This window comes from Copadichromis virginalis, linkage group LG11 (genome assembly GCF_057382275.1).
Source record: "Copadichromis virginalis isolate Kocher_CV1m ecotype Utaka linkage group LG11, C_Virginalis_male_GT1.1, whole genome shotgun sequence".
NCBI classification, from domain to species: Eukaryota; Metazoa; Chordata; class Actinopteri; order Cichliformes; family Cichlidae; genus Copadichromis; species Copadichromis virginalis.
The window spans coordinates 9,498,594-9,509,264 of NC_140628.1; the positions used below are offsets into that span (position 1 = coordinate 9,498,594).

General features: G+C 39.8%; 1 protein-coding gene across 2 annotated transcripts; it reads left to right on the forward strand.

The window, feature by feature from the left end:
- The first annotated feature begins 7,487 nt into the window (after positions 1 to 7,487).
- LOC146698057 (chemerin-like receptor 1) lies at positions 7,488 to 10,180 on the forward strand. Of its 2 annotated transcripts, XM_085472626.1 has the most exons (3): positions 7,488 to 7,522; positions 7,649 to 7,955; positions 8,780 to 10,180. In XM_085472626.1, the coding sequence occupies exon 3, from the start codon at positions 8,794 to 8,796 to the stop codon at positions 9,829 to 9,831; it is 1,038 nt and encodes a 345-aa protein (XP_085328752.1). In that variant the 5' UTR covers positions 7,488 to 7,522; positions 7,649 to 7,955; positions 8,780 to 8,793; the 3' UTR covers positions 9,832 to 10,180. The 2 variants fall into 2 exon arrangements, with proteins under 2 accessions (XP_085328752.1, XP_085328753.1); XM_085472627.1 differs by lacking the exon at positions 7,488 to 7,522 and having other exon boundaries at positions 7,636 to 7,955.
- The last annotated feature ends 491 nt before the right edge of the window (positions 10,181 to 10,671 follow it).

Here is a 10,671-nt window from a genome sequence, read left to right on the forward strand (position 1 = left end):
TTTCAAGTGATAGAGACAGAAATTACAGGGATGGTCCAGGGATGGACAGACACACCAGATGACACCGGGATTGCGGTAAGGGTTTATACCATGTTTTTGGAATCTCTCCCATTGACTTTATGATTGAGGTTCGAAGAATTCCAAGGAAAGTATCCCCTTCCAATTTCATACATTGGTGGGAATATGGAATTTGGAATCTGAATTCCATTCTTACTCTACCTGAAAATCTTGTACTGGGACGAGGTTACAATCCTCAGCCAATCACTGATTGTTACAACCCGTCTAGGGGCCAGGTCCTAGCATGAATGAGGCACTTGCTGCCCCCAAGACCCAAACAGCCACAGACAACAATCGCTTGTCATTACACGCTGTTTATTTACAAAGTAGTGAGGAAAGCAACAAGACATGAGGGGTGAAAGGAAAAGTCGTCTACAAAACTGTATATGGTTGCACTCTGTGCCCATTCATCCTTAATACCATATTGTGTGAAAAGCACTGACTGTACGTACAGATGGATGGCACAACTCAACTTTATCACACTGTACAAAATATCAAGCGCAGCCATCATTTTCTTGTAACTGAATCCATAGTCTGCACAGCAGTCGTCACGTAATGGAGCAAATCATACTACTACATACTGGAGTATGATTACAATGAACCCAATAGAATTCTATTTGAACACTTCATCCCATTGTCTTGCTCCTCACCTTAAGCCTCATCCTCTAAACTGAAATTTAAGGCTCTAACATACAAAAACACTGGTAAACATGCTCCTTTATTCACAATATTGTCGCAATTACCAGCAGATTAGACACGTGGCACTTTTCCCTCCAACAACGGCTCAATATAAGCTTTACATTATGTCAACTGATGTTAGTCTGAAGTGTTTTTCCCCGTGGTAAACAATTTGATTATATTCTCACATTGTATGAGTTTATTCACCAAGTTTCAATAATGACATCTAACAGCAGCTAAAACAGTGCTTTCAAAAAGTACATGGGGCAATCCAGATGTTTTAGTTTTGTTGTAGTCATTTAATCCATGTTAGTTACAAATATAACATACCTGATGCTGAGGAATATAAAGAGGAGTCTTTCCACATCTCCTGCACTTCCTCTGCAAAGCAGTGATATAACAAAAAGCAAACTTCATAGTACAAGACATTTACTCTGAAACAAAGAAAACTGAGATCAATCTGGATTTGATCCAAGCTCATTCCATTGAAGTCTGACAAGCGGGCAGCCTTCTTCTAGAGCAGGGGTCCCCAATCCCAGTCCACGAAGGTCGGTGTCCCTGCAGGTTTTAGATCTCACCCTGAGTCAACACACCTGAATCACATGATTAGTTCACTACCAGGCCTCTGGAGAACTTCAAGACATGTTGAGAAGGTAATTTATCCACTTAAATCAGCTGTGATGGCTCAAGGACACATCTAAAACCTGCAGGGACACGGGCCCTCGTGGACTGGGATTGGGGACCCCTGTTCTAGAGCAATCAGCACTTTTGTTGACTTTAGGCCAACTTGATAAAGCCGGTTCCTTTAGGCAACCTATAATACTGTCTGTGGACCCAGATATTATGGCCTAGAAAATTTGCAAGAATGTCCATCACATTATCTTTCAGGGTTAGGACTGTAGACAGTGTGGATACATGCCTTCTCAACTTGGTTGAGGACAGTGTCTCTCGATGCTTGGCTCCACATTCCCTTGTAATCTGTCTGGTGGGACCCGATCCTCTTAAGTGGGTCTCCCCTTCAGGTCTGGAGAAGAAAAAGGGATTTTTATCAGGCACACCACAGGCCTGCCAACGTGCAACCAAGGCTTCCATTGAGGAAAGCGTCCCAGGCATTAAAAGGATAGGACCTTTCCTATTCCTTTTTCCTCTTATATGAATGTGCTCAAAATGTTTTTGCTCAAACTGAAAATCCTACTTGCCAAATCCAAATAAACTCCCAAAGTGTCACATAGACTGAATGCAGTCATTGGCATTTTTGATACCTTACCGTCTCTCCTGTGGTTAAACAGGATTACTTCACAAAGAGTCAAATTGGCCAGCTTTGACCGGTTCTTCTTATTGGGATCATTGTTAATTTTGTTTTGGTATTCCTTTTCTGTACTTATCAAGATGCACATGTATGCTTCTCTCTTTTAGAGTCTGTAGAGGATGGGATGAGACACACACATCCCATTTCATCTCATAAAGACCTCTGCTTCTGTCCAGATTCTTAAGAAATTCCTTGTTGTCCAAATCTAACATTTTGCTTTGTGCTCAAAAATAACTGCAATCTTCTTGAGGCTATGCCCCAATTTTAAAGGCAGCGATGGAGTTTTGTAGATGTTTTTGTCTTCATCGAAGCCATCTTAAATGGGGATTCATCATAATCTTCTTTGTTTAAAAAAAAAAAATAAATAAATTGTTTTTGTTTTCTTTGTTTTCTTTTTTCTTCTGTTATCGTTTTTGAATTTTGTTTCCTTTGGTGTTATTTTCTGTAATTTTGAAGTTAAAATATTATAAATAGACTTTTTAAAAAACAAACAAAAACGAAACACTCAAAGGGGGAAACCCGATCCAGGCACGGGTCCGCCCCGCTGCAGTTCTTGGCCAAGTGATCCAGTGGGCCCACTCCACAAAGTTCTCCTGTCACCTTGGTAAGAACCGCACCTGCCCACTTATACAACACTTCTTCTGGTGGCCATCTCTGGCTCGAGACGTCCAGGAGTTTGTGTCTGCTTGTCCCAACTGTGCACAGAAAAAGGTGTCCAACTCCCCGCCAGCTGGTCTCCTCAGACCACTACATGTTCCCTGGAAGCCCTGGTCACACATCGCACTGGATTTAATAACTGGACTGCCACCATCTTCAGGTAATTCTGTCATTCTCACCACTGTTGATTGCTTCTCAAATGCTGCCCACTGCCTTGGAGAATGCGAAGCTGTTGACCAGCCACGTGTTCCGCCTACATGGCATCCCAAAGACATTGTGTGTGACAGGGGTCCACAGTTCTCGTTGCGGGTGTGGAAGGAGTTCTGCTCGGTATTGGGAGCCCAAGTCTTTCCTCCGGATTTCACCCTCATACAAACAGACAGACTGAAAGGACCAATCAGGAGCTGGAGGCGATGCTCCGTGTGTTGTCCTCAAATCAGTCCCAGTGGGGCTCTCAACTGGCGTGGGTGGAGTACGCACACAACTCGATGACATCCTCAGCCACGGGCCTATCAACCTCCTCTTCTTTCCATCTCTCACGAGGTTCCTTTCACCCAGCACCATGTCCGTCGCTGCTGGTGTATGTGGAGAGCCACTTGAGCAGCCATCCTCCAGACCGGGGAGCAAAACAAAACAATGGCCGACCGCTACAGGATTGCTGCTCCACCCTTCGCTCCAGCTCAGAAAGCCTGGTTATCCACTGCTAACACGGAGTCAAAGAAGCTGGCTCCTCGCTTCAATGGGCCGTTCTGCATTGACACTGTGATTAATTCTGTGACGGTTGGGTTGAAATTGCCTGCTAAGAGTCATAACGTGTTCCATATCTCCCAGCTGAAACCTGTCTGGTCGAGTCCAGCCGTGCCTGGGGCATAATCACACGCATCTGCAGCTGATCAGCCTCATCTTTGGGAGCTACTTATCAGAGTAACTGAGCTCCCATCGACGCTGCACCAAGCACTGCCACTTGTTTAATCAGCTCATTTTAACCTCTACAGTCTTTTCTTTTTACTTTACTAAACTCTTAAAATTCAACAGACAGCTGGTGCTTAGAATTTCTGGACAGGCTGGAGTCTTCATGATCAACCTGGGTGGTTCAGACGCTGCTCCTCTTGGTGGATGTTGCATCTTCAAAAAATAAAAATACAATAACTGAGACTTACAATGAAGTATCGTTGCAACTGGTTCACTGAACCTTCTTTTCAGTGCATATACAGAACAGGAGTATCCATTTTCTACTGCCTCCTACAGGACACACTCTTCTTCCACTTCCTTACACATTAATGTAACACAGAACCACTACTGCCTCTCCTGGCATTACCATTGTAACAACACACTCATTCTGTTTCTTTCAGATGAATAACAGGAACTTAGGATGTAGGTATCTATGAATAATAACTATTATGCATACTCATATATTTATATAACCACTAATTTCTTGCGATACCACAGTGGAAATGCGCATTTCTCGTTCCTCCTTGTATAAACAAGACTTTTTATGTTAGTTTTAATTCAAAATTCACAGTTAAAAAAATCAATACAGCAGGGTTTGCTGATTCAGGAAACAGTGAACATTCAACAAACAGAAATATAAAAAATTTTAAACAACAAAATTGTCTATCAGCTAGGACTGAAATATACAACAAATCCAAAAAGTAAAAAGATAAAACTCTAGGAACAAACTAAAGGACAAGGCCACTTTTATATATTAATACTGTCCCAAAGCTTTGTGGAGCAGGCATGACTGGACGGAAATCTAAAAAAACCCCCACAGCTTTATCGCTTGAAAGAAAAAATATCAAACTAAACAAGGAGAAACTCAACATTACACACACAGAGGAAACCACAGCCAAAAGGGTGATCAGGACAACAGGCAGGGGGGAAGAGAGGGCTTAAATACATAAGGAATAAGAGGGAGAACAAGAAACAGGAGGGAATAACAGCTGGGGCTAATTAGACACAACAAGACAGAGGAAGCAAAACTAAACACACTGAAAATGGAACACAACACTGTCACAATAAAACAGGAAACACTGAAACGTAGACTGACACACCAGCTTGATGTTACAGGCCCCACTATGGTGGGCGCATAGCCAAATTACGATCCTGTAAAACATGAGAGAAAGTGAACACAGGAGACACGCTGCTGTTCGCCAGGTCAATCTTGCCAGAATGAAACACCCAGTCAAATGACCCAGAACCTTGACAAATAAAGACCAAAGAAGAATACAAGATAGCTGACAGGAAGAGGAAAAGAGACCAAGATTGCAAAACAGGATGCTGATAGTAGGACCCTGCTGCTATGAAAAGATAAAGATGTTCTAATTCTGGATTTTAGATGTCTTTTGCTAGTACAGAAATTACCCGTCTCCCTCTCCCCGTCTCTTTCTCTTGCTTTATAGGCAGTCATATTAACCAGTCAGTTTGATCAGACATTATGATGCTACTAAGCTTAAATTAGCAGTTGCTTTTCTTTCTTTTTCTTTTGTTTCATAATAATAATAATAATAATAATAATGGATTGGATTTATATAGTGCTTTTCAAGGCACCCAAAGAGCTTTCATGACCAATGTCTTTCTCCCAGTTATATATCTTCACCTGTATTGTACAGTTGTAAATACATTTAGAAATAAATGCATAACACATCTAACCCTGAATAATAATTTATCATTATGAAATACCCAATGACAGAACACAGAGCACGTGCATTGTTAATATAGTCGTAACCTGTAGGGAGAGGTGTTTTACATAACAAACACAGCAATATGACAGTAGTCATAAACAAAGCTGCACACTGCGGCAACATTTAATAGATTTAATTTAGCAAACCTTACGGCAGACATGTAGGCTACAAATCATTCAGGGTGCTTTCTTAATCTCTTATTCTCCATTATGTGCTAACTAGACAGGCAGTAATGAAATCCTCTGTTATTCATGAAGCATAAATATTTTTGGTAAGAAATACATAAGTGCACAAGGGTGTAAAAAAAAAGAGAGTGCTGATAACGTGAAATAAGGTATTGATATTAAACCTTGTGAGTATGACAGTGTCAACAAGTATGTCAGGTGTGCTGTGAATGCTGGGGTGCTCTTGTTCTGGATGTTAGACGCTCCCAATATGTGTTGGTGGTGGGAGTCAAAGAGGAGGTACTGGTCCTTGTGTATGGGCTTCCGGTAACTTCAATGTTGAGGTTTCGATTCCCTTCAACAGTCCAGCAATGGCAAACAGTTATCCTTTATGTCTTCCCTGGTGAACTTTATGTTTTTATCCCCAGTGTTGATATGAGCAGTGAAGGATTCTACTTATATTTTGCATGGTTGGATCTTAACAAGGTTACAAGTAGAGCTTCAACATTCAACAAGAAGAAATGGGAGTTAACAAAACATTATTTTGAGCACGGGGCTGCAGCCTGTTTCATTTCAAGCACTGTTTTCAATAAACTGCATGCTCAAAATAATGTTCTGTCTCACTCCCATTTCTTCTTGTTGCATGTTGAAGCTCAACCTGTAACCTTGTGAAGGTCCAACCATGCAAAATATGAGTTTTTGCCCTTTTTCAGGTGGTCTTAAAATTTTGATAGGGACTGTGCTTTCATTAACAACAGCAGCCATCTGCTCTGCATACAATTTTAAAACAATTAAAAGAAAAAGATTTAAAGTTTTCAAAAAAATGAAAAGATAAAAACATCAAAACAGAAAAACTGTGATAGATGATGCATCTGTTGATGAACTGTGATTTATTATATACTTTTGTTTTTGGTAGCAATCAGTCAGACCTAGTAAAACTTTTCTTTTCTTTGTTTTATTTTATTTTATTTTATTGTATTGATTTGAGAAAACATCTAGTTTTCCACTCAGTGAAATAGAGTTACCCGTCCACTGCACAATCAATAAAATTCATCTTCTCACCCAGCATCAGGCAGCCACCATTACCGTGTATGGCACTGGCCACAAATAATTTCATATTGTAATCCTTATTTCTTTATTGAACTGAAAACCTACTTTTATGGTTCCGTCAACAGAATGAAACAAAACTGACAACGGTACAGGTGCTTCTCCAAAGGCTACAATATTGTAGTCTATACTTCCTCTGCCATACTGTTCAGGTAAAATTTTACCAATTTTTATGTTTGACAGTAGTAAAAAAATACTCTGTCATTCTTTTAGGATGAAATTTGGTTACTTTTCTCAATGTGACTCAAACACAGTGACTTAGCAGAGTATCTACACACTATGTTCCCCCCAGTCCCCAAAAATCCAGGCACCTGCCCATCTTTCAGAGATCATGGGAGAATCTGATACATGATGAATGATGATACATGGTGCATGAAGAAGAGAGTCAGAGAATGGTTTTAGAGTTGGTGGCTTAACACAAAGCACTATCACTGTCACGGTGCTGAGTCTTTGACACAGTGTTTGGAGTTTTGTGTGGATTTATTATTTTTCTTTCTTTTGCGTTAAGATTATTTAACTGTACAAGGCTTGTCCAGTTTAGTTCTTTTGGTCTCTCTGACTTTCAAATAAAACTTAATACTTACCACACACATGAAACAACAAAATAGTTGACCTCAGAGTTTCACAACTTTGCAAAATTCTGACAGAGTCATACTGTTGCAATACAAACTATATACATATCCAAATTTAGTCATCTTCAGCCTGCAGAGAAATTCAACAGTCTTTTTTGTAATGACTTTGTAATGATACAGTGACAACAACAGTCAACCCCCCACCCCTTGCACAGGGTTATATTAACCTGTCAAATCTTCATTAGGTATTTTTCTACAATCAGTCCATCCAAAACCAACAAGGCAACTTTACTTAAGGTACATAACCTTTGTTATTTTGCTGCAGGATCTGTTAGGCAAAAATGTTAACCACTAAACTCTGCAGATACAGATATATTTTGATTACCCGTCTCCCTCTCCCCGTCTCTTTCTCTTGCTTTATAGGCAGTCATATTAAGCAGTCAGTTTGATCAGACATTCCTCTGCAGGGAATTCCTCAACAACTATTAAGAAAAAGGTACATAATGTTTGTCTGTGACGGTTCTCAGTCATCCAGGTCATTGTATTCTAAGGAGTTGGAAAGAAAAGCGTCTGGACTTCTTTAAGTTGCTTGAAGACGTTTCACCTCTCATCCGAGAAGGAGAGTCCCAGATTTAAACCCAGTGGGAGCTTCCCCCTATTTCAGGATTGTAAAATCATTGGTTATTTGCTATGGAGGAATTAACCAGCGCTGGATTTTAATTAAATTAAGGTAATTTATTAAAATTAAGGAAATGAGTTAAATTGATTTATTTAAGTGACAGTACTGCTTTTGTCTGAAGTTATGGAGTAATTCATTGTATATTTTGTCATAATTCTAATTTACAACAAAACTCTGGTTAGACAGTGACAGTGTAGAAAATGTTATGCCTTTGCCTAATAGCTGTAAAACCGCTGCTATAGCGTATTAAGGTGCCCTCAAAGCAAACATGAAGCAAAGTTTTAACGCTTGCATATTACAGAATAGGTCAATGTAACGAGTGGGCATGATGTAAAAAGAGGGCAATGTGAGTTTGAATTCAAATATTTCAACGTCTGCAAATAAATTGCATCAAGCTGCATTATAAAAACGGATCAACTGTGGATTTTTAAAAATAAATTCACATAAGCAATCATTCAGGTTGGTTTAAAATTACATCTTTTAAATCTTTTGAAAAAACCGCTGGCAACCAAATTATGTCTCTTTTCATGCTTGTGTCTACTTGTTTGGAAAATGAATGCTTTGTTTTTATTTTCAAATGCCTCTCACCGATAACGTTAGTAGTTTAATGAGTCACTAGATCAACAACAAGCATGTCCCACACGTGGCCATAACTTTATAGTTAACCCTGTATTTATATTTTATTGTTTATCTCTACATATTAAAATTTCTGATAGCTTAATTAAAACCAAGTGCTGATATGGTTAGTCTTAAGTTGTGTTGGAACTTCAGCTCTACTAGACATCAAGGAGATATTTCATGGATTAGAATAACTATAAATGACAATGCATTGAAATTGTTTGTTTGTTTGTTTGTTTGTTGCATGGCTACTGCAGGTCTCAAGACAATCATGGAGATGACTACTCACTATTTTGATCAGAGAACTACAGCTACTGCTACTCATGGAAATGACTCTGAAAAAACTGATGACTACGACTTGAATGACTTTGCTCAGTTGTTTCAGTCATTTGATGCCATGTCTATCGCTGTTTTCTCCCTGGTCTCTGTTCTTGGCGTGCTGGGGAATGGAGTGGTTATCTGGGTGACCGGGTTCAAGATGAACAAAACTGTTAACACAGTTTGGTACCTCAATCTTGCTGTGGCTGACTTTCTCGTCGCAGCATTTCTGCCCTTTGATGTGACTTTCTTAGCTTTAGGGTCTCACTGGCCCTTTGGCAATTTCATGTGCAAGCTGAGCACCACTCTAATCTCTCTGAACATGTTTGTCAGTGTCTACATTCTGCTGGTGATCAGTGTGGACAGATGTGTGTCTGTGGTGTGGCCCGTGTGGGCTCAGAACTACAGAAATGTACGCAAGTCATCCCATGTGAGTCTGTGTGTTTGGATACTGGCTTTGATTCTCAATGCTCCGTACCTTTACTTCATGGACACCGAGCAACATTCTGGAGACAAAATAATCTGCTTTGACACTCTTTTCGACTACAACATACGATTTCAAGCCATTGTCATCACCAACTTCCTCCTAGGATTTGCAGTCCCCTTCACTGTCATTGTCTCTTGTTATGGTGTCATCATCCATCATGTCAGGAGAAACCGCAACCTGGCTGGCCAGTCAAGTCGCGCCTTTAAAATTATTGCTGCTATTATCATCTGTTTTTTCGTGTGCTGGGCTCCCTTTCATATTATAGGTCTAATTGAGCTGGTTATCTTCACAGCTGATACTGAGAGTAAAACATTACTCCACATTATTGATATTGGGATACCTCTCAGCAACAATTTGGCTGTTCTAAATAGTTGCATGAACCCACTACTGTATGTGTTCATCAGACAAGATTTTAAGGATGAAGTCAGAAAATCCATTCTAAAAAGTATGGAGACTGCCTTCCACGAAGAGAAGACACACCAGACAGAGCAAACAAAGCTTTGAATCCTGTGGTATAAGGCAGACAGTGATGTAACAAAACTATTTTACAAAAATACAAAACGGTAAATAATATTTAAAAAAAAGATGTCAAATTGCTTTTGGCTGTAAATATTACTCCAGAGTAAATCTTTATAATGAATATAACAATTAAACTGTTCTTATTAATCTAATGGAAATGGCTAACTGTACAAATGCTGTGATACATTAGATCGGTGCTGTCTTGCTTTTGGTGTCTCTTTGACTCACAGTGTGGATTTGTGTGTTCTTATATGAAACTAAAAGGATTTTCCAGCAATTTCCTAATGTTGTAAACCTGCTCAACATTTGGCAATAAACCCCTTTCTGATTCTGATTCTGATTCTGATTTGGAAAAAGACGTAAAATCAGCGAACACCAATCATAGTAAGGAGATGTCCCTTTTGAATACTGAGGTGAAATAGTATGAGATAAAGAAACAAAAGTGTAAGCAAAATGTGCAATTACTATGTTGTAAGTATAACTTATTTAGTCTGTATATACATTTTCATAAGCTGAATCACCCTGCTGGCACAGTGGCTAGCGGCGCTGCCTCACAGTAAGAAGGTCCTGAGTTCAATTCCACCATCAGGCTGGGGTCTTTCTGTGTGGATTTTGCATGTTCTCCCCTTTCTAGGTATTCTGTAAACAATAATGCAGTTAGTGGGGACATGTTAATTGTTGACTCTAACTTGCCTGTCTGTTAGCTCTGTGGCAGACTGGTGACCTGTCCAGGGTGCTCCCTGCCCCAAGACAGCTGGGATAGGCTTCAGCCCCCCCAGACAGAGCCAATCACCCCTTGGTGCTTTTTACCGATATCATATAAAA

What these genes read in the sequence shown, in the direction of transcription:
- LOC146698057 (XM_085472626.1), top strand. Translation starts at nt 8,794, where the DNA reads ATGGAGATGACTACTCACTATTTTGATCAGAGAACTACAGCTACTGCT.